Source organism: Balaenoptera musculus, chromosome 21, assembly GCF_009873245.2.
Source record: "Balaenoptera musculus isolate JJ_BM4_2016_0621 chromosome 21, mBalMus1.pri.v3, whole genome shotgun sequence".
NCBI classification, from domain to species: domain Eukaryota; kingdom Metazoa; phylum Chordata; class Mammalia; order Artiodactyla; family Balaenopteridae; genus Balaenoptera; species Balaenoptera musculus.
Window position 1 is genome coordinate 11823702 of NC_045805.1, and position 27187 is coordinate 11850888.

Sequence of the window (27187 nt, forward strand, 5' to 3'; positions counted from 1 at the left end):
AAAAGACCCTGAATAGCCAAAGCAATCTTGAGAAAGAAGAACAAAGCTAGAAGTAACATGCTTTCTGACCTCAAACTATATTACAAAGCTGCAGTAATGAAAACAGTGTGATATTGGCATAAAAACACACACATAGATCAATGGAACAGAATAGAGAGCCCAGAAATAAACCCACACATATATGGTCAATTAATTTACAACAAAGGAGCCAAGACTGTGCAATGGGGAAAGGACAATCTCTTCAATAAATGGTGTTGGGAAAACTGGACAGCCACATGCAAAAGAATGAAACTAGACCCCTGTCTCACACCTTACACAAAAACTAACTCAAAGTAAATTTAAGACCTGAATGTAAGAGCTGAAACCATGAAACTCCTAGAAGAAAACATAAGTGGTAAGCTCCTTGACATCAGTCTTGGCAATGACTTTTAGGATTTGACACCATCTGTATCCTAAAAAAATGAGGTAGCATAAGAATCTTGTGAATTCTGAATGTAAATTCCATTGCATTTTCACAGCCAGTCAGATTCTTAATCTCAAGGTAATCAGAGCCAAACAGGAAAGTACTTTCAACAAAAGCATCTGGTGTGAAGTAGCAATTGGTCATGGTAGAGCCAGGGTGATGGATCTCCTGTGTGTCCAGAGGCTGACCTTGTGAAGGTGACCTTACACCCTGCTCCCTGCTTTGTCCTGGGCCGTAGAAGCCATTGGCTGCGTGTGAGACTTGGATTAACTCATTGACAGCCCAAGGAACTCCCTGTTAGTAAAAAGTCAGAAGACCCAGACTTCCTAAGTTCACCGTAATCTATCTGACTGGGAGAGAGAAAGCCTGACTGTGAGAGTCCTTTCTGTTTGTATGGATACCAAGGAGTAACTCTGATCATCAGCAGATTTAAACAGACCACGTGTAGCCATACTTCAGTCTCCAAAAGATAGTTGGTTCATATTTATGGAAACGATAAATAAGCAGCTTTTGCTCTTGACTTTCAGAGCACATGGGTTCTGTCCCCTGATTGCACCGTCTCTTTCTGCACCGTGGCTGGATCTGAGATAATGAGCTATTTGTTAGAACCTTGTGCGTCAGACATTGAAGGAACAACCGTGACGATAACACAACCCTTACTGCTGTAGAGCTTAGAGGTTAGGGAGTGGAATAAAGTCAATAACAGACTTTGTCATTCAGTACTAAGTGTTATTAGCGATAGAGACCAAGTGCCGTAGGAACACAGCGGATGGAGAAGCTAACCTTGGGAAGTCTTATAAAGCACTTGAGATTTGAACTGGTAAGAAAAGGTTGGCTCATAAACAAGAGGAACGATTTAATTTTAGACAGAGAATAAAGAATCATGAAAAGGTCTGGTATGTTTGGGGTGGAAAATGTTATAAAGGGTCAAATTTATCATTTTTCCATATCTTTATAAATTATGTTACATTACTAGGAGTTCTGCATGTAACCCAGCCAAACAGCTACGTTCTATTCTTTTTAAAAGCAACTGACAAAGGATTAATCTCCAAAATATACAAGCAGCTCATGCAGCTCAATATCAAAAAACAAACAACCCAATCCAAAAATGGGCAGAAGACCTAAAGAGGCATTTCTCCAAAGAAGATATACAGATTGCCGACAAACACATGAAAAGATGCTCAACATCACTAATCATTAGAGAAATGCAAATCAAAACTACAATGAGGTATCACCTCACACCGGTCAGAATAGCCATCATCAAAAAATCTACAAACAATAAATGCTGGAGAGGGTGTGGAGAAAAGGGAAGCCTCTTGCACTGTTGGTGGGAATGTAAATTGATACAGCCACTATGGAGAACAGTATGGAGGTTCCTTAAAAAACTAAAAATAGAACTACCATACGACCCAGCAATCCCACTCCTGGGCACATACCCTGAGAAAACCATAATTCAAAAAGAGTCATGTACCACAATGTTCATTGCAGCTCTGTTTACAATAGCCAGGACATGGAAGCAACCTAAGTGTCCATCGACAGATGAATGGATAAAGAAGATGTGGCACATATATACAATGGATTATTACTCAGCCATAAAAAGAAACGAAATTGAGTTGTTTATAGTGAGGTGGATGGACCTAGAGTCTGTCATACAGAGTGAAGCAAGTCAGAAAGAGAAAAATAAATACCATATGCTAACACATATATGTGGAATCTAAAAAAAAAATGGTTCTGATGAACCTAGGGGAAGGACAGAAATAAAGGCTCAGATGTAGAGAATGGACTTGAGGACACAGGGAGGGGGAAGGGTGAGCTGGGACGAAGTGAGAGAGTGGCATGGACATATACACACTACCAAATGTAAAATAGATAGCTAGTGGGAAGCAGCTGCATAGCACAGGGAGATCAGCTCGGTGCTTCGTGACCACCTAGAGGGGTGGGATAGGGAGGGTGGGAGGGAGACGCAAGAGGGAGGAGATATGGGGATATATGTATACCTATAGCTGATTCACTTTGTTATACAACAGAAACTAACACAACATTGTAAAGCAATTATACTCCCATAAAGATGTTAAAAAAAAAAATTATGTTCAATTATGTGTAGCCATTGCCCAGTGGTCTATAGGTTATGCTGGAAATGTTAAAAGAAGAAAATAAACAGATCTTTGTATCGATTGTAATGCCTACATATCATATCTAGGTATTAACATGCAGCACTGTTTTTCAAAAGAAATGTTGAACCACGTCTGTGTGAGTTAACTGGATATTCTCCACGCTAAGTCGCATCAAGATGTTGTACTTAGGAAACAGACACGAAGACATCTCCTTTGGGGAAAAGGCCTCTAAGCACCGGCTGCCAAGGCAGATGTGAGCCCATGTCGGCTGCCACGCGATTAGGGTGGTGAAGTCCTCCTGCAGTGACTGCTGTCCCTCATCTGTGAGAAAACGAGAGACTCAAGCAACAAATACGTAGCGTCGAAAGGGCATTGAGTGATGAGTATTTCTTCAGATCAAGTAATTAGTCCTGTCCGTTACCATGAACAAGACGTGGAAAGAGCAGGGTGGCCGTGTGACCTCTGGCCCTGGGAGCCGGGTATCCCCAGCCATTGCCTCCTGCCAGCCGCTCCTGCACGAGCCCGTGGTGAGCGTCCTGGATGGTACCGTGCTGTCCAGAAGCAGAAGGACTCCCCCACCTCCGGGGCCGTGAGCCCTGGGAGTGACGCAGGGGCATGAGCTGAGGTGGAGACTCGGGTGCCACGTCTGCTGACCCCAGGGCAGCATGGGCGCCCCTGCCTCGGCCTCTGCGGAGCCCTCGTTACGGGGAGACCCAGGGACAGTGAGGCTCCCTGCTGCTCTGGGGCTGCGGTTCCAGTTCCCGGTGGGGTCCCTGCGGTTGGTGCTCTCTGCCAGGGTCGGCGCTCGCCGGCGTTATCTTGCGACCCTGGTTGCCGTGCGGGTGAGCGTCCTCCTTGCCGCACTCATGTCCTGCTTCTGCGTCTGCAGGCTCCCAGGCAGCCTGTCTGTAGGGCCTGGGGACCTTCTGGACTCACAGTGGTGCCAGCTGTAGCTGGCGTCCCCACGAGGTCTGACACTTTCCCCCCTCTTGTTGCACCGCCAGGGCCTCCGGCAGGGAAGCAGCAGGGTGAGGGCTTCACGTGCAGTGTCCCTGCGGGATTTTCTCACCCTCTATCGCATTTCGCATTTCCCTTCCATTTCTAGTTTGCTACACGTTTTCATGATCTGTTGGTGTTAATATTGATTGAATACTTTATATCACTACAATCAGACGGTTAACATTTTGTTTAGAAGTTTTGTATTGATGATTATGAGAGGGGTTGGCCTGCAACCTTCCCGTCTTTCAGTGTCCTCAGCAGGTTTTGAAATGAGCACTGTGTTGTCCTCGCAGAGCGTGTGGCCACTGTCACTGTCTCTGTTCTCCAGAAATGTTTTGTATGTTGGGCGTTTGTTTCTTCCTTCAATGTTCCTTAGAAGTCAGGTGAATCTGCCTAGGCCTGAAGTTCTTCTGTGGGATTATTTTTAACTAAAGATTCCATTTTTTAATAGATATAGGACTATTAAGATTTTCCGTTTCTTCATGTGTCCAGTTTGGTATGTTGTACTTTTCTCAGAATTCTCCATTTCATACAAACTATGTAATTTATTTGCATAGAGTTGTTCACAGAGCCATCTTATGGGTCCTTTCGCGCCTACAGGGTGTATGTTAACACACGCCTTCACCCCACACTGGCGTTTATGTGTCCTCTGCTCGTCCCGTCCAGTCTTGCACTGTTCATCTGTTTTCTTTCTTCACAGTGTCAGTGCTGGTTGCTCTCTCTCTGTTGGGTTTTCTTTTCTCTTCCTTTATTTTGTGCTCCTCTGATTGTTATTTCTTTCCTTCTGCTTTCCTCAGGTATAAGTTGCTGTTGTTTTTCCAGCTTCTTTCTTATATCATTGATTTTTAGCCTTTTTTCTTTCCTGACATATTTAAGATTATAAATTCACCTTCAAGTAGAATTTAGTGACATCCCATGTTTTGAGTTGTCATAATTTCATCAAGTTTAAAATAATAATTTTTCCTTATTATGAAAGCAGTATCTGCTCAAAGTCCTACAGTTGGAAATCAGAAAAGTACAATGAAAAAAAACAACCTACAGTCAATCACAGCACCCAGAAACCACAGTTAACCCCACAGGTCTGGCATCTGGACCTTCAGTATCTCAGTGTGTATTAAGTTTTCCTCTTAAGAAGTACGCACACACACTTATATGAAAAAGTATGATACTCTTATGTTTTACACCCTTTTTTGCCACCTCCTCCTCTCAAATTCCTGTTTTATAGTCTTTTAGAGTAGCAGGCTGATAGCATAATCATCCTCACAGGGCAGCATTCATGCTGTGCTCTCACCACTTGCAAAGAGAAATGAACCGGAAGATGACGTCAGTAATTGGCTCGGCTGGAAGGGCCTGGAGAATGGAGATATCGGAGAATAAATGAGAGCAGCTCTCCGGATGCCACTCTTGGTGGACAGAAAGGATGCCCCCAGATGACTGCACGCTGGTCCCCAGATGGCTTTACTGTGACGTGATAAAGCATCCTATGGATGACCTTTTTCCAAATCAATAAAGGCAAGAATAGACCCCAATGAGGAGAAATGTAATTTTTTCTTTTTTTAACTGAATCTCGAAAATTTTTTAAATTCCATAAGCAGTGGTCATTTTTCAAACATTAATATTTGACAAGACCAGCTCAAGGGCCAGCTATTCAGAGATACTCATGAATCAGGTGTCTGTCAGCGAAACTAAGCAGGTCTCTAAAATCAGTTAATAACAACTTTCAAATGAAATAGGAAAATGCTGTGTTCAGTCATCCACTGGTGATTGAGAAGAGAGAGAAAATGTACCAAGTATGGGACTGTATGACAGTGTCACATCATGATTTTATGAGGAGTAATTTGGGCTTCATGCCAAGTTGCAGGCAGCACTAGGTCTCCTGGTTGTCACGTGTATCAAGAGAAAACTGAGGACTCTCATTCCAGAGTCAGGGGAGGACTCTCCCTGTATCCAGAGGCAGTGTCTGGTTTGGTGATGACACGAAGCTGCAGGGGAGGGGGCCTTCCGTGTCACACAGGCCGGGCGGGGGAGGGGGGGGCGGGTGGACGCTTGTTTAAATGCGCAGGTGGGAGTTTGGCTGCATAAATAGACTCAGAGCCCAGAACAAGAGAAGAAACCACCTCCACAGATTGGAGGGTGTGACCAGCGGGTTCCGAGTCTCAGGCCCCTCGTCACAGGAGCCGCAGCGCAAGGACCACACGGCATCTTCTGTCTTACGTCAGCGGCAGATCAAAGCCTCAGAGTGCGAATTACAGGGAGAGGGATCTTCATTCCACGTAGTGACGCACAGTGTCTCAGAAGTCTCACGCATGGTGTTTGATTTCCCACCATAACCTGTGATGGGCCTAGGGAGAACCTATGAGAAGTGAGAGTTGTTGAGAAGAAGCGTCTGAGCATTGATGGCAGCACCGCCGTGCTTGGTTGGCTGGGACGGAGCAGGTGGGCGCGTGTGGGCAGCAGCGGGTGTGCTGGGCATGCACCGGGCGTGTGCTGAGCATGTGCCGGGCACACACTGCCACGAGGGTGCGGGGATGCGGTGGACGGGGCAGGATTGGCGTGGGGGTCGTTCCTCTCAGGCTCCACGTCCACCGCAGGCCTTCCCACCACACGTCCACCCCAGACCTTGTCTGTTGCGTGGCAGTGACTGCCACATCTCGACCATGTCACTTACCTGCCGAGAGCCCAGGCTTCATCTTCATTCATATGGGACCCATTGCTGATTTGGATGGGCAGGTCGTCACTGTTTGCTTCTCATCCTCACACACAAGTAACTCTTTAGAAGGTGCTAAAGTACATTTTAAAAAGCATAAGAATTCATGTTTCTCTCCCCAAGACCATAGGCATGAAATTTTACTCTCGATAAAACTGCAACAACTCTTAGATCCTTAAAATCATACCGTATGTCATGATAGTAACAATGTTGAATAAATACACATACACACACACAGACGCGTACACATACATACACCTTTTTTGGAAGAACAAGTAGGTTATTATTTACTTCATGGTAAATCCCAGCATCCTTAACAGTGTACTTTGTTGGTATAAAGTTAAGAATCACTGAAGTAAATATTTTAAATTCCTTTTCTACTAAAATTATAAGATCCTAATGGAAAATTTATTTAGCCTAGTAAGTTGTTATGGTTCCATTTTACAGAAAATTGTTATATTTGAATTTCTGTTTTTATAGATCAGGATCTTCATGCTCAACCAAAGAGAAGAAGAATTAGAAAGCATAATTCAAAGAAAAAATTTAAAAATCCCAATAACGTTCCTGTAGAACAAGCAGAATTAGAGAAACAGCAGAGTATTTTGCAAGAAAAATTGCAGCCACGGCACACAGATGGCCCCACAATAAGCAAAAATAAAAAAAGGAAACTGAAAAAGAAACAGCAAATTAAGAGGAAGAAAGCAGCTGGCTTACTAACAGGAGTCTCTGGCGTCAACTTCATGTACCAGCCTGAGGAGACCAGCAGTGAGCAGGACAACGTGAGAGTGAGTGATGGAGAGGACGTCGCAGACAGGGAGGGAGGGGTCCCAGAGGCCGAGGAGGAAGGAGCCACAGACGCCGGGGAGGAAGACGTTAAAAGTACCAATGAAAAGGCAGATGGTATCCTGAACTTTTTGAAGTCAACACAAGAAATTTATTTTTATGATGGTATGTTTTTTCCTGTTGTTCTTTTGAATAATGGCATCTACTTATTTGGAAAAATAAGCAAATGTAAAATAGTTAAATGTTTAAAATACAAAACATTTAAAGTATTCAGTATTCAAAATAAGTCGTTAGTTTTGAGGCAAAACTCCAAATATTTAAATTCATCCCACCAAAGATCTGGGCTGGCCCCCTGCTCTAGGCTCACCAGGGGAAACAGCCAGCCCATTAGAGGTGTGGGTCCAAACGAGGTTGGTCTCATCATCCTCATTTCTCTAAAATCCAATTTCAGAATATGTTGCTATTCTCAGCTATATGTCTAAAGAAAAGATAAATCCAGGTTGGAGGTTTTGATGGACTCTTGCTCATTTTCATCAGCTAGTAGAGAAGTGAAGGAAGCACAGCTCTCTCTCTTTCGGACACACGTTGATTTGCTCCCCAGTGTGTGGCTTTGTGATTTGAGATTTTTCAGTAAGCGTATTTGACCACTATTTGTACTGATACAGGAGCAGCAGTCTATCCTGGGATTTATTCTGATGGGTGATAATCCCTCACCTTTGTGTGGAGCGTAACAGACAGCAGCCCTGAGGGTCAGGAAGAAGCGGGTGCTGGCTCGGTGCCAAGAACAGAGGTGCTGGCATAACTGCCCCCGTTCTGATCCGTCCCTGGGAGATTCAGGGGATGTGGTGGGCTTAGGGCATCGAACCTCCAGCATGACCAAGATGGAGAAATACTGCCTATATGACAACTGGAGGGGTAAGGAATGGCCTTAAACAGTGATGCAAAAACACCAGGATTAACGGGTCCATTTTAACCAAGATTGACCCTTTTCACTTTCACTTGTTTATCCACACTTTGTGTTAAGTTGAAAACATCCTTAACGAATATCCACATGAGACTAATAGGAGGACGTGGCGGATACACTGCAGAACAGAAGTAGGCTTCAGAGAGATCTCAGTAGATTATCCATTCTCTGCGTGAGGGAGTAGCCTGTGGCAGACAGCCCTCCTGCCAAGGAAGACTGAAGTTTAAAGTGTACTTGGAGTTTAAGAGCTGCTGAGGAAAAGCCCCTGTGACAGATCCCAGAGGAGGTGAACCACAGGCCGGGTGAGCCAGAATGCTGCTGCCCTCCTTCCCTCAAGGTGTCTGCCAGTTTGGACAGGGGCTTGAGCGAGGGTCCAGGGGAAGGGGCAGTGCAGCCCTGGAGAGCAGGCAAACCAGCAGAGCCCCAGTGGTCTCACAGGTCTGGGGAGGAAAGTGGAGGGCCCAGGGTCGGCCAGCTCTGTAAGAAAGGAGGGTCAGAGACCAGAGCAAAGCTCTGCTGGTCCCCCCTCAAAACCTTGGCCAAGCCCTGAACTGTGGGATGGGAGGAGGGCAACCCGGCAGATGTCTTCCTCATGGCAGGGCGGCCTTTGTGGCGTCCTGAGGGACCGAGCAGGCAGGGCTCACCTGACCCTCCAGCGCAGCACGCAGGCCACGCGCTCAGGTGCAGGTGGACAGCTGCCGGCCAGACGTGCAGACACCCTGTGGTCAGTTCAGCCGCCTGCCCCTTCTCTGCCTACCGAGCAGAGCCGGGGGTACCCTCTCTGGAGGAAAATGCCGTTAGCCGAGACCCTGTGATTTTCATGTTCATTCAAAGGAGTGTGTCAGGCACAGCAAGAGACAGGACCATACGACCAAAACCATGAGGAAAAGAGCAGTAGAAAGAGGCCACGGGGTGGAGACGCTGATGTTACCAGACAAGGGATTTAAAATAGCTATGATCTAGATGTCCAAGAAGTAGGGAGAAGATGCAGAAAAAAGGTGAAAAGCGGAGACTTTCACCAGATAATGTGAATCTGTTAGGATAATCAAACGGAAATTCTAGACCTGAGAAATATAATAACTGAAATTAAGAACTCAAAGACGAGTTCAGACAGCAGATTAGATTCAGCATAAAAGAGAATTAGTAACTGCAAGGCAGGCTGAAGGAAGTATCCAGAGTGAAGGAGGGAGAGGAAAGGATGGAAAACACAGAAGGAGCATAACGGCCACATGGGTCGGAAGGAGCCTCACCCGTGGGACTGGGGCCCGAGGGACGTGTCAGAGGTGGCAGCTGGGAGTTTTTCAAAGTTGGCAAAGACCATGAAGTCACAGATTCTAGACGTCCTGTGAACACCAACCGGGATTAGTGCAGAAATGGCCTCAGCACGATGTAGGCCTGCCACCGGCCGGCAGCAGGCACAGCGCTGTGCTCATGGGGCAGCCTCCTTGGCTTCCTTGAAGCATCCCAGATGCCCAGCAGCTTCATGCTCTGTTTGTAGATGCCTGACACCTTCGGAGGGCTTGGTTTCGTGTGTTTCCCCTGCTCCGTGCGTGGATTCCAGTACCTGGAACACTCAGAGCTGCTTTACGGGATCAGTGCCCATAACAGACACCACCTTTCCACTGTGGTTCAACAGTTGTATTTTGTTGTTTGCTTTTCAAAGTTCTGTTCTGATTGTCTCTCAAACACATCATTCTAAATAGAAATATACGTTTGAGGCTTCCTTTAGGAGGTGAGAGCTTATCTTCAGTTTATAGGAGTAAAAATGCATTTCTAAGTGATCCTGTCTTTGTTTAGGTGTCTCCAAGGATTCGGACTCGGCTGTCTTCATGGAGACCAGTGAAGAGCTATTTAAATATCTTGAAACTCACAGCATGCCCTCCTCAGATGTGTTCATTCTGGATCACATGAAAACGCTGTTACTTTTGCAAGATACTGAAAGATTGAAGAGTGCCCTGGAAGTGTTCCCAGAACATTGCAGGATGCCACCCGGTATGTACTGTGCACTTTATTCATTGTGCTGCTTTAGACACTTGTCTAGGGTTTGCCTCTGAAAAACTTACTCTCTAGCAAAGCAGTCCTGAATCAGAAAATATAAGGATGCACATATGGCTTGAGGAATAGATTCCCACAGAGGAATATGCTTCTTGCATCTCTCTTGCTATAAAAATATCTCACATGATATATGCAGACATGCGTGTGCAATCTAATTCTCCAGACTTGCGAGCTCCACTCTTAGGACCAAATCCTTATTAGTTTAAATGGAAGTGAAAGAGTTCATTTCTTTTTCCCTTCTCCTTTTCCTCTGCTAGATTCGGAGAAGGTACATTTTTTCTCTCCTCCAAATGTCTTGGTCTGCTTTCCTGGACCCTACAGTAAAAAGGGAGTTGAACTATAAGATGATTTCTCTTTTGTTACTTCCTCACCCTTTGTTGGGTGCCCATTTCATGCAAACTGTACAGTGCTGGGCCAACTGTGCTTGTGTCTTCACAATGCCATGGATGGGGCTTCACACTGGCAGCTTGAAGTCCCACCGGGCCACGGTGGGAATACTCCGGCCGCAGAAATCTGCAGACACTGAGTATCAGAGGATCGGGACTTCTTGGAGAGCACTTCAGCTGCACGGCATGGGGCAGGACTCCATGCTGGACCCAGGACAGGCACTGGGCAGACTTAGCTGAGTGAATGAAAGTGATTCTGCAGATTACCCTGGGGCAGTGATCTCAAAATGAGTACAGTGCATGGTTTTTCTTCTTGGAAACCTCATAGTGTAGCTGAAGAGTCAAGACTGACATGTTTAAAAAGCCATATATCACATTTCGTCACGTGAAATAACAGTAAAGCCAGCAGTAAAGCAATATGGCACCAGTATAATTAGCAAGTGGCTGGCGGGGGTTGACGAGACCCCTGTGCGTTGGGGTCGCCAGGAGGACCTGCCTCCCCCGTACGTCCAGTAGCGATCTGTTAGGGGGCCTCGTCTGCCCTGCCTGTGCGGCCCTGGTCCCGCCGCGGGTCTTCAGGGGCGCGCCCTGCCCTTCGGGGCCTACGTCCTGGTGGGACACGGAGGAAGCCAGATGGAGAAGTCAGTGAGGTGTGCTTCGTACAGCGGGGCCCATGGACAAGACTGGGGGCGGGGAGCGAGGGGGATGGAGAAGTCAGTGAGGTGTGCTTCGTACAGCGGGGCCCACGGACAAGACTTGGGGGCGGGGAGCGAGGGGGATGGAGAAGTCAGTGAGGTGTGCTTCGTACAGCGGGGCCCACGGACAAGACGAGGGGGCAGATGCGGGTGGCGGAGGAGCCGGGGACCGGGTCACGTCGGGCCCTGGAGGTTGTGCTGAGTTCGTTGGCCTTTATCCTGGGCGACGTGGGGCCGCTGGAAGGCCAGCCTGTCGGGTCTGACCGCACTTAGCAAGATCTCTCCAGCCGTCATGTTCGGACTAGAGAAGGGGTCGGGGACAGCGGGGGCTTCGGTCATACTCCCGGCGAGATGGCTGTCCCGGGCACGGTCAGATTTGGGTCGGCTGTGAAGGTGGACTCAGTAGGGTTTGCCGACTGACTGGATGTGGACGTCTGTGACCCGAAGCCCTGCACGAAGCCTGCAGCGCATCATGAGGCAGGAGAGGCAGTCACAGGAGCAGGTGGGGTGTTGAGCGGGGCCGGCTGGAGGTTCCTGTCGGAAGTCCAGGTGTGGGGACTCAGGCCTGGGAGAGCCACTGCCCGTCACCCTCACAGAGCAGCCTGGGGTCCGGGGGGACAGAGGCTTTGTCAGAGCGGGGCCAGAGAGTGTGGGGCTGGCGGACCAGAGATGGGGTGAAGGCGGTGCCTTCCGGGGGGCTTGCCACGAGGAGTAGGACCAGAGGACGTATGGGGGGAGCGAGAGCCGGTGGGCTGCCGGTGGGAGCAGCTCCAGGAAGGGAGACCCTCAGGCAGGGGAGCGAGTGCTGGCAGAGCCCTGCTCCTGCCGGGGGCGCCGCAGGGCCACTCGGGACCCCCAGCCCCGTGATCCAGTGTTTGCTCCTTTCCTTACTGCTGGTTGTTGGGCCTGCTGTAATCAGTATTTTAAAATTTACATTTCCGTAAGAAATGTAAAAAGATTTACATTTCCATAGTTTACATTTTCAGATTGCAAAAAGCCAATTTTATTAAGTTAAACTAATATGACGTTTTTATGAGAGATGAAAATAAATCATTTACAATTCAGTGGAGTTCCTCACACTGAAGACGTTCCTCACGCGTGGCTCTGAGATGCATCAGGAGAGTTTGGAACAGGGATTGGGGATTGAGTGGAAATGCTTCTCTTGCTTCTTACATTGAAACCATTTGGACAGGTTTTGCCTACAAGCACCTTAAGTAGTTGGTGGAACTAAAATTTATGCATGAAGCACTTTTCTGTGAAAACGGATTCCTTTTTAGTGCATGTAGGATGTGCAGTCCAAGTTTTTCTATGTTGAGCTACTTTGTAAAATGAAATCTTACAAATGGTGAAGCTTTATTTTCAAATATTGGTTCTGTCTAATTCAGATTTAGCATTCTGAAATTGTTTTCTTTTTCTTAAAACTAGCTTATGAAGTTTAATTAGTAGCTGTATCTCTCCTGTCTATAGAGTAAGCCTGGAAATAATAGCATTTTAACAGCAGACACAGGGGGCTTTCTCTCTCTGCTGCCTCAAGGACTGTTTTTCCTAGTTCGCGGGTGTTTCATTGACCGGGGGGTAGCAGCCGTTTCCCGAGGCCAGTGCACGTGTTTCTACAGTTGGTCTCACATACTGCGTTCCGTCATCTGCATGTACATGCGCGTCACCACCTGTGGGGTTTTTATCATGCTCCGCGCACCATGAAGATGCTGCAGGCATCCCCGCCCTGGACCCTCCTGAGTCCTCTGTGCACACATTAGCCACCGCCATCCTCGGGAGCCCGAGGCTGGGGGGCCGGGCAGCTGGCCCGGGCAGGACGGGGGACGAGTTTGGAGGCACCTCAGCCACACTTCTGCATGGAGCGCGAGATGGGACCCCTCCCCGCAGCCCCAGCCTCTGCTGGAAAGTGCGTCTCAGGGCCTCAGCAGCAGTCAGCTGCCCCTCGGGCACCAGGATCTGAGCCAGACAGGGTGTGCGTGCTCTCAGGGTTGGAGCCTCCGGACCTGCGTCCCGCTCAGTGAGCATCTTTACGAGGAGTGAGGCCCAAAATGAGGGGCTGTGACGTCAGCTCAGGCCCTTTGCTGGGCTGTTCCTGGGACAGTTTCCTCAAACTTGAGTGCTGTCCCTTCCAGCTCATCTCACTTAGAATCCTGCTTCTGACTTCCTGCTACTTTGTCCATCTTTGAAGTAAACTCCTATTTCTGTTACATTTCAGTTCGTATGTGGTTTTCTTTGAGCTCAGATGTTAAGCATGTAATATTGCGTGTGGTGTTATGGAGTTCAGCTCTAACAGAACTTTCGTATCCAAGTGAAATACAAATATTCCAGACTCACCCATACTTTTATGGGATTTGCAAGCATGCTGACAATCAACATCATTTCAACACCCGAGTTGTGTTTTATTAGATTATTTCAGGGTTTGCTTTGGGCCTAAGGACTAATATCTACAAAATAATAATTTATAATTTTTCTTTTTGTTTGAATATTTTGTTTTATTTTATTTTTTGTTCTGTTTTCTTTTTGCTTTCCAGACTATGCCCGAGTAATCTCAGCTTTCTTTAATTACTGGATCACACATATCCTTCCTGAGAAAAACAATGAATAAAATCAGTACATCTATTTAAGAAGAGCTAATATTTGACAAGAAAATAGGAAAGACAGATATGAAATGGGCTGAGACTTAATTCCTATACACAGAGAAGGTGAAATTCTCTAAGTTTTCTTTGTAACCCAAACCCTGGGAACTTTGAGGACATTTCTATTCATCTGTTTGTACATAATAGGTAGATGTAATCTGAGACTTTAAGTGAGAAATTGGGATAAAATTGAAAATTTCTTTGAAATTGTGTGTGTCTTAAATTAAAAAATGGACAGTCTGTTAAATTGAATAAACTGTATAGTTTGAAGCTGTATATATATTTTTATAAAGTTTTAAATCACTTTGTGTCTGAAAGTTTGTTTTAAGAATGTCGTATGGATATTAAAACGTTCATGTTTAAATAGTTTGATTCTAGTTGAATTTATCGATTGTTTTCTTCTTTTTTTCCTCTTCTGTACTTTGAGAAGAATATCAAGAACATGTTTTTCCTGTTTGATCTTCCTTTTGTCACAGAAGCCGTCACCAGTTTTCAGTGAGACTGAGTTTTAAAAACACCAGTCAATCGATGCAGCGTCTTAGGATTGGCACTGTCTCTATACATGAAAATATACTTTTTTATTGTGGTAAAATATACATAACATAAAGTATGCCATTTTAGCCATTTTGAAGTGTACAGTTAAGTGGCATTAAGTACATTCACAGTGTTGTGAGGTCATCACCACTGTCCTTCCTTTTTTAGGCTGAACAATGTTCCACCTTCTGTCCATGGACATTGGGGTTGTTTCCCCCATTTCCTGTTATGAATAACGCTGCTGTGAACATCACGTACAAAATTCTGCATGCACATTTGTTTTCATTTATCTTGGGAGTGGAATAGCTGGGTCACATGGTGACTCTACGTTAACCTTTTGAGGAACTGCCAGGATGTGGTCCACAGCAGCTGCACTGTCTTCATCCCCACCAGCCAAACATGAGTGCCGAGTTCTCTGCGTCCTCACCAACACTTGTTATTTTCCATTTTCCTGGTAACAGCCATCCTCATGGTTGTGCAGAGGCATCGTGTGGTGGTTTCAGTTTACATTGTGTGTACTCATTGGCTCTTCTCCTCCTTGGAGAAATTCCTGTGGAAGTTACTGCCCATTTGTGAATTAGATTATTAGTTTTTTGTCACTGAATTATGAGTTCTTTATGCTGGGTATTAACCCCTTATCAGATCTATGATTTGAGAATATTTTCTCTCATTCTGTAGCTTGTCTTTTCACTCTCTTGTTAGTATATATGTAGATAGATTCTTTTTCATATTCATTATGATTTATTACAGGATATTGAATATAGCTGCCTGTGATATACAGTAGGACCTTGTTGTTTTTCCATCCTGTATATACTAGTTTGCATCTGCTGATCCCAAACTCCCAGTCCGTCCCCCTCCCCACTAGCAACCACAAGTCTGTTCTCTCTCTGTCTGTGAGTCTGTTTCTGTTTTGTAAATAAGTACGTTTGTGTGATATTTTAGATTCCACATATATGATATCATATGGTATTTGTCTTTCTCTTTCTGACTTGTTTCACTTAGTATGATAATCTCTAGGTCCATCCATGTTGCTGCAAATGGCATTATTTCATTCTTTTTTATGGCTGAGTAGTATTCCATTATATATATATATATACCAAATCTTCTTTATCCATTCTTCTGTCGATGGACATTTAGGTTGCTTCCATGTTTTGGCTATTATACATAGTGCTGCTATGAACATTAAGGTGCATGTATCTTTTTGAATCAGAGTTTTATCTGGATATATGCCCAGGAATCAGATTGCTGGATCATATGGCAACTCTATTTTTAGTTTTTTGAGGATCCTCCGCACTGTTTTCCATAGTGGCTGCACCAGCTCACATTCCCACCAGCAGTGTAGGGGGGCTCCCTCTTTTCCACACCCTCTCCAGCATTTATTATTTGTAGACTTTTTAATCAGATTAGGGCCATTCTGAGTGGTGTGAGGTGTTACCTCATTGTAGTGTTTTTTTTTTTAATTTATTTATTTTTGGCTGTGTTGGGTCTTTGTTGCTGTGTGCGGGCTTTCTCTAGTTGCGGTGAGCGGGGGCTACTCTTCGTTGCGGTGCACGTGCTTCTCATTGCGGTGGCTTCTCTTGTTGCAGAGCACGGGCTCTAGGCGCCCGGGCTTCAAGAGTTGTAGCACGTGGGCTCAGTAGTTGAGGCTGGCAGGCTCTAGAGCGCAGGCTCAAGTTGTGGTGCACAGGCTTAGTTGCTCTACGGCATGTGGGATCTTCCTGGACCAGGGCTCGAACCCGTGTCCCCTGCATTGGCAGGCGGATTCTTAACTGTTGCACCATCAGGGAAGCCCCTCGTTGTAGTTTTGATTTGCATTGCTCTAATAATTAGCAATGTTGAGCATCTTTTCATGTGCCTGTTGGCCATTTGTATGTCTTCTTTGGAGAAATGTCAATTTAGGTCTTCTCCCCATTTATTGATTGGGTTGGTTTTTTTTGACATTGATTTGTATAAGCTGTTTGTATATGTTGGAAATTAAGCCATTGTCGTTCACATTGTTTTCAAATATCTTCTCCCAGTCCATAGGCTGTCTTTTCATTTTGTTGATGGTTTCCTTTGCAGTGCAAAAGCTTATAAGTTTGATTAGGTCCCATTTGTTTATTTTTATTTCTATTGCCTTGGGAGACTGATTGGTACGACTTCTGTCAAAGAATGTTTTGCCTATGGAGTTTTATGGTGTCATGTCTTATATTTAAGTCTTAAAGCCATTTTGAGTGGACCTGTCCTGATCCCCATCCTGGTTGGTGGCCCATCCTAGCTGGTGGCCCATCCTGGTGTCCAGACCTGGCTGGCAGCTCCACTTACCAACCTTTATTAAGCTCAGGGAGCTGTATGGTGTATGGTATATGGGTGTGTTCTAACTTTATTGATATATATGAGACTGTCCAGCTTTCCCAACACCACTTGCTGAAGAGACTGTCTGTTCTCCATTGTATATTCTTGCCTCCTTTGCCGAAGATTAATTGACTGGAGGTGTGTGGGTTTATTTCTGGGCTCTCTATTCTGTTCCATTGATCCATATGTCTGTTTTTGTGCCAGTACCTTGCTGTTTTGATTGCTGTAGCTTTGTAGTATTGTCTGAAGTCTGGGAGGGTTATGCCTCCTACTTTGTTCTTTTTCCTCAGGACTGCTTTGGCAATTCTGGGTCTTTTATGGTTCCATATACATTTTAGGATTATCTGTTCTAGTTCTGTGAAAAACATCATGGGTAATTTGATAAGGATTGCATTAAACCTGTAGATTGCTTTGGCTAGTATGGCTATTTTAACAATATTAATTCTTCCAATCTAAGAACATGGGATATCTTTCCATTTCTTTGAATCATCTTCAGTTTCCTTTATTAATGTTTTATAGTTCTCAGCATATAAGTCTTTCACCTCCTTGGTCAGGTTTATTCCTAAGTATTTTTTTTTTTGATGCAATCTTAAAAGGGATTTTTTTTTTAATTTCTATTTCATTGCCTTTCTATTTAATTGTTATAAAGAAATGCAACCAATTTCTGTATGTTAATCTTGCATCCTGCTATTTTGCTTAATTCGTTTCTCAGTTCTAATAGTTTCTGTGTGGAGTCTTTAGGGTTTTCTATATGTAGTGTCCTGTCATTGGCATATAATGACAATTTTACCTCTTCCCTTCCAATTTGTATACTTTTTCTTTTTCTTGTCTGATTGCTGTGGTGAGGACTTCCAATACTATATTGAATAGAAGTGGTGAGAGTGGGCATCCTTATCTTGTTCCAGATTTTAGTGGGAGGACTTTCAGCTTTTCACCATTGAGTGTTATGTTGGCTGTGGGATTGTCATAAATAGCTTTTATTACATTGAGATATGTTCCCATAAATGGAATTGTTTTTATTTCCTTTTCAGATTGTTCACTGCTAGTGTATAGAAATACGGCTGATTTTTTTGTATTTATTTTGTATCCTGCTAGTTTTCTGAATTCATATATTAGCTCTTAACAGTTGTGTGTATGTGTGTGTGTATAATCTTTAGAGTTTTCTACATATAAGATATCATCTGTGAAGGAGATCATTTTATTTCTTTCCTTCCACTGTGGATGCCCCATTCTCCAGAGCTCCTCTTCCCCATCACTGTCTTTGTCCTTAAGAGGTGTCTGTCCCACTAAGTAGAACCTTCTGGAAGCAAATGAAACAGCAAGGATGTCCTACTGGTTCTGGAGATCTGTCAACTTGAGACTAGTTGCTGTGAAGCTCCCTGAGCTTAATAAAGGTTGGTAAGTGGAGCTGCCAGCCAGGCCTGGACACCAGGATGGGCCACCAGCTAGGATGGGCCACCAACCAGGATGGGCATCAGGACAGGTCCACCAACCAGGACAGGTCCACTGACCAGAACAGGGCCCCCCAACCGGGATAGGCCACCAACTAGGATGGGTCATCCAACCACGATGAGCCCACAACTGGGACAAGCCACCAGCCAGGATGGGTCACCAACCAGGATGGGCCACCAACTGGGATGGGTCATCAACCACGGTGGGCCCACAACTGGGACAAGCCACCAACCACAATGGGCCGCCTACCAGGACAGGCCACCAACCAGGATGGCCCACCAACTGGGATGGGCCCACCGTACCCCAGGGGCTGCCTCCTTGAGAATGGATGATGGTCCACTGTCTCCATGGAGCTGGAAACAAGACATGGCCGCAGCCTGAAGTAGGACTGTGGGCAGCTTCCGGTCCATGCCTAAGATGGCCTTCGTCTCATTTCCCCCTCGGTGGAGATATGATCTGCTGCCATAGCTGCTTTTCCCTCCTCCCCTGAGACGTAACGTCGGTGAGGTCAGAGGCCCAGGAATTGTGTCCCCTTCACCGCAGGGCTGAGGGGTCACTCTAGGCAGGTAACATCAACCTGCTGCTTCCTTTCCAGAACCTCTGACTGCCTCGGGCGGGACACCTGACTTTCTGATTCGCCAGGTTGTAATCCTTCCATTAAGATGCCTCTTAATTAATGACACGTGTTTTCCAGTATGAAAATAAATTAAATATTGACAGATTCAGAATTTCCCATTAATTCTCAATATCCAATTTGTGTCTTTCAGTTATGCACAATTTACATCTTTTCCATGCCCAGCAAATGAATACACTATTGTTGGATTCTGGGGAAAACTTCTGATTTGCAGACAAGACTTAACCCTTTACTTGATTCTTTCTGGTCTCAGCACAGAATCCCTGTAAACTCTCCTCCTGTCAGCTCATTGGGTTTTACTTTGTCCGTTTCTCTGACCACACCCTAAAAGTACTGAGGAACAGGGGTGTAATTGAGCAGGTGGGATGGTCAGGGTTAATCAGTTTTGCATATCATTCTAATTTCAAAAAGAAAAATGCCTCTTCTAGAAAAAAAATAAATCTTGTCTCTGTGTCAGCATAAATACGATAATATGTTTCTCCCAGTGTGACTGAAGTTAGATGATAATTAGATCAACTTATCTTTTACAATAGTGCAAAATATCATTCAGTCTGAGTCATTTGTTTTCTGTAAACCGTACCAATTAAGGCAGAAAGGAAGCTCTCGAGAATGTGAGGAATGCTCATCACAGTGAGATGGGGGGCGGGGGAAGCCCAGCGCTTTCCTGCATCCTGAGATCTCAGCAATTAGGAGAGGTGGCAGCAGTGTCTCCCTGCTGTTCCCCAGGCCCTGATGCTCAGTGTTTTCAGAAAAAACTGTCCTAGGTTCGCTCACAGTCACTTGGCCGGTTCTGGATTTTCCTCTCCATGCAGCACTCGCTGTGCCCAGTTTCTCTAGGGAGCATGTGTTCTCATTCAGAGAATCTGGTGAAACATTGGGTCCCCTCCAAAATAAAACACACAGAGCTGCCCCACCACACACACACACACACACACACACACACACACACACTGCACAACTAAAGGGGTTGCAGACTCCCTGAAACCCACGCAGCGGTGGATTGATTGTCTACTTCTGCATGCCAGATTACCACGAATTTAGTGGCTAAAACAATGCCCTTTATTGCCCCCCAGTGACCATGAGTCAGGCCCAGGCTTGGCCTGCTGTGTCCTGGGTTTGGGGCCTCATGGGCTGTGGGCAGAATTCTATTCCCGTGGTTGTGGGACTGAGGTCCTAGTTTTCTTGCTGGCTGCCAGCTGGGGCTACTTTCACCTCCCTGAGGCCCCCCAAGTCCCAATTCCCCCCACCCTCTTCCCACCTGGCAGTGACTCCTCTGAGGCCAACAGGAGACCTGGGAAGGACCAGGTTCTGAAGGGCTTCCCCTGGTGGAGTCAGGCCACCAGGTTGGTCTCCCTTTTGCTTCATTTAAAACCAACTGATTACAGGCCTTCAAGTCCTTTGTCCTTGCATGTGGCACTTGGCAATGACCCTTCTGGTACCTACCTGGCCCATAGAACCTGGCACAGATCTTGCACTGGTCACTCAACAGACATTTCTTGAGGCAGCCACTCAAGTTTTCCTTCCAGAGGACCAACCGTCGGAATGTGGTTAGCTGCTGCCAGCCCTTCAGACCCACATACTGCATAGACCAGATGGCCTCATTTACCAGGGTAGACTAGATGTCCTCATTTACCAGGGTAGACCAGATGCCCTCAGTTACCAGATGACCTTTATTACCAGGGTAGACTAGATGGCCTTGGTTACCATCACTGTATAGGCCCCATAGATGTTCACATGGGGTCATGCAACCCCTTTCATTTTGCAAAAGAGAAGCTAGTGACCAGAGAATTTAGGAGGCTTGCTCAATGTCACATAGCACTCATAAAGGTAGAAAGTAGAAAGTAAGATGAGTAAGGTGTAGGTGAGAATGTATAGGTGATATGTTTTCAGAATTCAGGTGGAGAGAAATTACCCTCACGGAGGAATCAAGGGAGAAAGATGGCTTCATAAAAGGTGATACCTGAGCTTCTCCCTAAAAGACAGATAGGATGAGGATGTGTGGAAATACAGGAGGAAGGCAGAGGGGCTGGGAGGTGACAGAGCAGGTGGAAGAAGGGGGTGTTTCCCCTGCTTGTGACTGTTTTCTATCTGCACCAACACAGAGATATTTCAATCAGCAGCTATGCTGTTGACTCATAAAAGTGTCACACTTCCGCTGGAAATTATCCCCAAGCATGTCTCCTCTTCAGAGTTAATCACCACCACCCATGCTGGAAGTGTGCCTGTCCTAAAATAAGAAATGTTTTCTTAAGGGGTTAGAACATTCCAACATGAATGTAGACAGTAACTGATGGCAACTGCCAACGATCAACCATGCAAGGCAGTTACCACAGAACAAACATCAAGTAAATATGTCTGCAGAAATTACAAGGGCAGCCTCATCTATTCATCCTCACAAACTCCACAGTATAATCCATTTTCTTATCTCAGTGATGTTCTCATTGCAAGTTTAGGTGCTCATCCAGTTTTTAATTATATTCATAATGGAGAATGAAGAAGAAAAAGGGAACTAACACTTACTGAGCACCTGCTGTGTGCCAGGCGTGATAAATTCCTTACATACGGTATCTTTGTATTCTCGAAATCCATTAAGGTTTTTTTTCGTTTTTTTTCGTTTTTTTAATAAATTTATTTATTTATTTATTTTTGGCTGTGTTGGGTCTTCGTTTCTGTGCGAGGGCTTTCTCTAGTTGCGGCAAGCGGGGGCCACTCTTCATCGCGGTGCGCGGGCCTTTGACTGTCGCGGCCTCTCTTGTTGCGGAGCACAGGCTCCAGACGCGCAGGCTCAGTAGTTGTGGCTCACGGGCCTAGTTGCTCCGTGGCATGTGGGATCTTCCCAGACCAGGGCTCGAACCCGTGTCCTCTGCATTGGCAGGCAGATTCTCAACCACTGCGCCACCAGGGAAGCCCTCCATTAAGGTTTTAACAGTTATTAGCATCCCCACTCTGTGGATGAAGAAATGTTTGCTTGACCTTAAGGTCACTATTGACCGCGAGTAATGAAACGTTAGAATTTCCATCACTAAAGCTAACTTGTGATCATCCTTTCTCATAAACATACATATGAAACTCGGCCTCACCACTTAGCCAATTGTTTCCTTTTCCCTGCATCTGAGAATAGCCAGTGTCCATGACGGACATAGAGACCCATAGTGTCTCCTGCCTGGCAATGATGTTATGAGGCCCAGAGCAGAGTAGGCACACAGCACGTGTGATCTGATGGTGCCTGCATGCATATGATATCCTGGTCTTAGACAGTTGTCACTTTCTTTAGTGGCTTGGGAGCGTCCTGAAATGGCCTTTTGGACCCTGGCACCATCCTTGTACCTGACTGTCCCCCTAAATGTGGCCCCATCAGTTGATGCACTTATCATGTGTGATTCAGAAACATCCCAGGGCAGTGCTGGGTGCTGGGCTACATGGATGAACAGGAGCCAGTGTCCCATTTGTGCCCTGGGGCCAGCCAGCTGCTGTGCATTGTTGCCACATGGGTGAGTCGTGACCAAAACCCTAGCAGATCACCAGGAGTGAGAGGGGTCTTCCGCAGGTCTGAGTGGACGCTGACAGTACAGCGCCTGAGGGAGCGTCAGACATTGTCCCCGGCAAGGCTGGCTTTGCTGCACTCCGCGCCAGGCTCGGGCCTGAAAGGTTAATCCCAGCCCAGTGCTCCAGAGGAAAACCGGTGGAGGCCGTGGAGCGGATTGATTTTAAGGACTTTGTCTCGAGAGCACTCCCAGCCGGAAAGGGCAAAGCCAGGAGAAGCCAGAACTGAAGACGAGCTGCCAGAGAGCCAAGGTGACCACGGCTCCAGCCAGCAGGACGGGGGCAAGTGTCCCGGAGCAGCCAAGGGTCAAGGCTGACAGGAGCACCAGGGGAGTCCTGGGTCTGAGCAGGCTCAGGCGGCCCAGCCCCTCACGGCGCCTGCGCACAAGGCAGCCCCCCAGGCCGGCACCTCGGAGGCTCAAAGAACTCCCTGTTTCTTGCTTTTAAGAAATGTTATTTTTATACTGTTAAAAATTAAAGCAATGCAAAAAAGTACAGCTAAGGAAGTAAAATATTACTCCCTAAGTCCCACCACACAAAAACAAAGATGGTTAATTTTGCTGAACATGACAGGCCTTGAAGGATGACAGCCACGCCGATGGTTGGGAAGAATTTTATAATAAAAGACTCAAACGAAGATGAGTCTATTAAAACTAACAGGCATTTCAGCTCATTTTACTTGAATTTAATAAGTAAAAGGTTATGTGTTCGAGGGAAAGAAACTGAAACCGTATTAAAGGAGGTGCTGAACTTTGTAAAAATATTTCTCCTCCCAAAGAATATTAGTTCCTAAAGGATCCTTGCAGTAGCTCTGCCTGGGGGGCTGAACCCCGCAAGGGGAGCCTTGTAACCTGGGGGGACTCTCTGGACATCAGAGAAATCGGGTGGCCAGTCGGCCTTTAGGAGAGGGGGAGGAGACCAACCACCAAGCAGGACGGCCCTCGTGCAGTTTCCCCAGATGCCACCTGACCTGCAGGTGTTCCAGCGACAGGTATGCAGGTGAGAAAGCTGTTTACAGCGATCTGAGCTCAGCACCACCTCTGTTTTCACGTATAAACACAAGGCGGTTTTCACACAACTGCAGTATTTCCTGCATATTTCAGGAGTGCCATGGTCTGTCATACACATGGGGGATGTAGCACCTCCTTTTGTGCCAAGAACTGTTCACCTTTTCTGAAAATCAATCCCCATGGCAACGTCAGTCGTGTTGCTGAGTCACCATCAGGTCGGGAGGGGGAAATACCGGGAGACCACGACCAAAGATGGGAAAAGGATTGTGCGCCAACGCTGCAGACAGACAGGCTGCCCACTGCACGGTAGTGGCCGAGCCCTGTGTGGGATGAACCGCCTCTTGCCCGCCTGCGGGATCTCTCACCCCGGCACATCCATCGGGGCTGCTTCGGGGATCCCGCATCTTATGGGTGCAGAAGAGGGGTGTCTGTGCTGCCTTTTGGGGGAAAGTCTGTTTTTAGGCAGAAAATGTGCTGGTGCAGGTGGGCGGTGTGTGGATAGTCAGCGCCACACGGGCCGACAAGGGTTGTATGGAGCCTGAGTACTCGGGCCAAGTCCAGAGCTGAAGAACGGAGCCCAGGTCACTCTGTCACCCCTGCGTCTCCAGCACCGAGGCCACAGATGAAATGCGGTGAGAAGCCCTCTTAAAACTCCTGGAAAAGAAAAGTCTGCACGTGTGATTCCCTTTCCTGGTCATCTGTCCCCTGAAGACTCTGAGTGTGAACCCGAGGACTCCACGGAATAGATACCCCACTTCAGCTCTTGTGAAGGGTGATTTAATAGTCTTGATTTGGCTGAAGTGGGCCTTGGCAAACTGACAATAGGAAAATGACAGTTTCCTGCCTGCTCTGCTCATTAGTAGAACTTGGCCCACATTTAATTATTCGGAGCGAGCGGGGTGATGGCGGGTGAGGAAGAGGAAAAAGTGCAGCCTGGGTGCAGGGCCCGGGGATGGCGGGCCAGCCATCAGGATGCCTCACGAAGAAGCCGGCGTCTCCTGCGGGCCACCAGGTGCCAGACAGACGTTGATCCCCTCCATTCCGGAGGCTGAAGTCCCAGGCCCCAAGCCTGGCAGGTCCCGTGGGGCCTCTTACTGGCCTGGAGACACCCCTTCTGTGTCTTCACGTGGCCTTTCCTCTGTGGGGAGAGGGGACCCCAGCACCCCCATCAGAGCAGGATCCACCCTGTGACCTCATCTGACCTCAATCTCCCCCCAAAGGCCCACCTCCTGAAAAGTCACACAGGGGTTAGGGCTCTCGCAGGTGCGTCCATATGGGCGGTGGGAGAACAGGGGAGAAAGAGGCAAACAGAGCGATGAGGCTCAGGAGGTGGGGAGGGGGGCTGGGGAAGAGAGGGCTGGTCCATGGTGCCCGGTGCCCAGAGAGGCTGGAAGGGGCTCCGGGTGCCCCACAGCAGAGGGGATGACGGAGCCTCTCCTCAGGGCTGGCCCACCACGCTTTCCGGGCCCACGAGTGACACCATGGAGCCCCCAGAGGTCAGGGCGAGCCAGTCTCATTCTTTCCCGCCAGGCGAGGCCTGCACCCCCGGGGCTGAGAAAGCACAGCCCCTGGAGATATGGTGAGGGCCCTCCCTCCATCTGTGATGCGTGGCGATTCAGGTTGAGCCATTGTGATGTTTAAGCCAAGGGCAAGTGCTGGTCCACCTTAAGCACAGGGTCTTGGGTCCACAGTTATGGGGTCAGGGCCTGGGTGGGGCTGCGGAGGGTCAGGAGCATCCAGAGTCTCCGCCACTGAATCCAGACGTGGAGCTCCCTGCAGAGTCGGGGGAACTGTGGGCAGAGACTGAAAAAGACACCCTCTCAAATAAGGGGTAACTGTGCTCTTGGGAAGAAAGAGGAAGGACCAGCAGGCAGAATTCCCTCTGTTTCATCCAGTCCTGAGCAGCTGTGACGTCACAGCAGTAGCAGGAAGAGACAGAGCCAGGCACATGGGCAGCGCCGTGACGCAGGGGAACCTACAGCAGGGTGCACAGGGCTCACGGGGTGCACCTGATATTCGGTCCTGGTTCAGACATTCTGGTGTCAGGACGGATGGAGACCCCCAGGCAGGGAGGGGCTGGGCGCTCGCAGGCCACCCAGCTGGGGGAGGGCGCAGATGCTCTGAAAAGGCTTGTTGTCCTTGTTCTCAAATGTTTGATCCTCTTTTAGCCCAACTGAGCAGCTTTTTGATGGAGGGGCACACTAGCGTCGTCCATGCAGATGAGAAGGAAAATGATGAAAAACACAATCGTGACAAGTTTTCGGTTGGCTGGCCCGGGGAGGGGAAATACGCAGAACCAAGTTTGCTTGAGGACTTCCCTGGCGGTACAGTGGTTGAGAATCTGACTTCCAATGCAGGGGACGCGGGTTCAATCCCTGGTCTGGGAACCAAGATCCCACATGCCACGGGACAACTAAGCCCACGCGTGGCAACTACTGAGCCCGCACACTCTAGAGCCCGCACGCCACAACTAGAGAGAAGCCCGCGTGCTGCAACAAGATCCCGCGTGCTGCAACAAGATCCCGCGTGCCGCAAATAAGACCCAACACAGCTGAATAAATAAATAAATGTTGTTTTTTTTATTATTAAAAAAAAAATTTGCTTGAACTGTTCTCACAAATCAGATTGCAAAGAAATTCAAACACTTAGCCACAAACAAAAACTTTGCTGATGAGGCTGTGAGGGACAATAGGGTCACCACGTGGCTGGTGAGAGACACAGGGCACTGCGGAAAGTGGTCTAGAAATAACCCAGCAAAGGCTCGTGCCTAGGAACCCATCCTGGGTTTACGTCTGCAATGGTTAAAGACAAATTATATATATACACGTGTATATATATATATACACATACATGCATTATATGTTATATACAGTATTGTGTATTACATGCAGCGTATACAACGTTATATATTGTGTGAGAGATAACAATGTTATATATTGTGTGATAGGTAATGCGTACTGATAGTACTTGTTGCCAGTGATAAAATTCAAATCTTCACTTGAAACCTTGAATTTTGGAAACCTCAAATCCATCACAATTATTGACATGATTTCATATTCCAGCTGCCACCAACCTTTAAGAAACTTCGGGGCTTCCCTGATGGCACAGTGGTTAAGAATCCGCCTGCCAATGCATGGGACATGGGTTTGAGCCCTGGTCCAGGAAGATCCCACATGCTGCAGAGCAACTAAGCCCGTGCGCACAACGACTGAGCCTGCGCTCTAGAGCCCGCGAGCCACAACTACTGAGCCAGCGTGCCACAACTACGGAAGCCCACGCAGCAGGAGCCCATGCTCTGCAGCAAGAGAAGCCACCGCAATGAGAAGCCCGCGCACCGCAACGGAGAGTAGCCCCCGCTCGCCGCAACTAGAGAAAGCCTGCGCGCAGCAACGAAGACCCAACGCAGCCAAAAATAAATAAATTAAATAAATAAATTTAAATATAAAAAAAAAAGAAACCTCAACTTGTTGAGGTTGGCTGTTGTATAAAAAGTATCCATAATTATCAGGGAAGAATATTAACATACTCCTTCCTCTCTTTTTCCATTCTATAGTAAATTTGCTAGAGTTTGTTTTGAAAAGTATAGTTATTTTTCACTAAAATGCATTATTTGTGTTAACATATGAGGGGTTTATTATTGTTCTTTTAAAATGAATGAATACATGTTTTTAAATTTCTGTTTAATTTCTAGTGTGGTAAATGTTTATAGTCATATACACACAAGCACAGCTCACAGTGTCCTCAATACCTTTCCAGCATGTCAGGGGCTCCTGAGAGGCAGAGTTTAAGAACCACTGCTGCCCACTTTCTGCCCGGAATTAACCAGGCTCCTTGGAGAAATGGCCGGTTCCAGGCGTGGAGCAGGAAAAGTACAAGGTGAG

General features: G+C 46.9%; 1 protein-coding gene across 2 annotated transcripts in view; it reads left to right on the plus strand.

Moving 5' to 3' along the window:
- Positions 1 to 26448, plus strand: part of ERICH1 (glutamate rich 1) — a 59129-nt gene extending 32681 nt beyond the window's left edge. Inside the window, exons 4-6 of one of the 2 annotated variants that reach the window (XM_036839022.1) lie at positions 6764 to 7231; positions 9828 to 10022; positions 26369 to 26448. In XM_036839022.1, coding sequence (XP_036694917.1) covers positions 6764 to 7231; positions 9828 to 10022; positions 26369 to 26385 — 680 coding nt within the window. In that variant the 3' untranslated portion in view covers positions 26386 to 26448. Of the gene's footprint in view, positions 1 to 6763; positions 7232 to 9827; positions 10023 to 13694; positions 14389 to 26368 lie in introns of those variants that run through there. The other variant, XM_036839021.1, reaches the window with a different exon arrangement.
- The last annotated feature ends 739 nt before the right edge of the window (positions 26449 to 27187 follow it).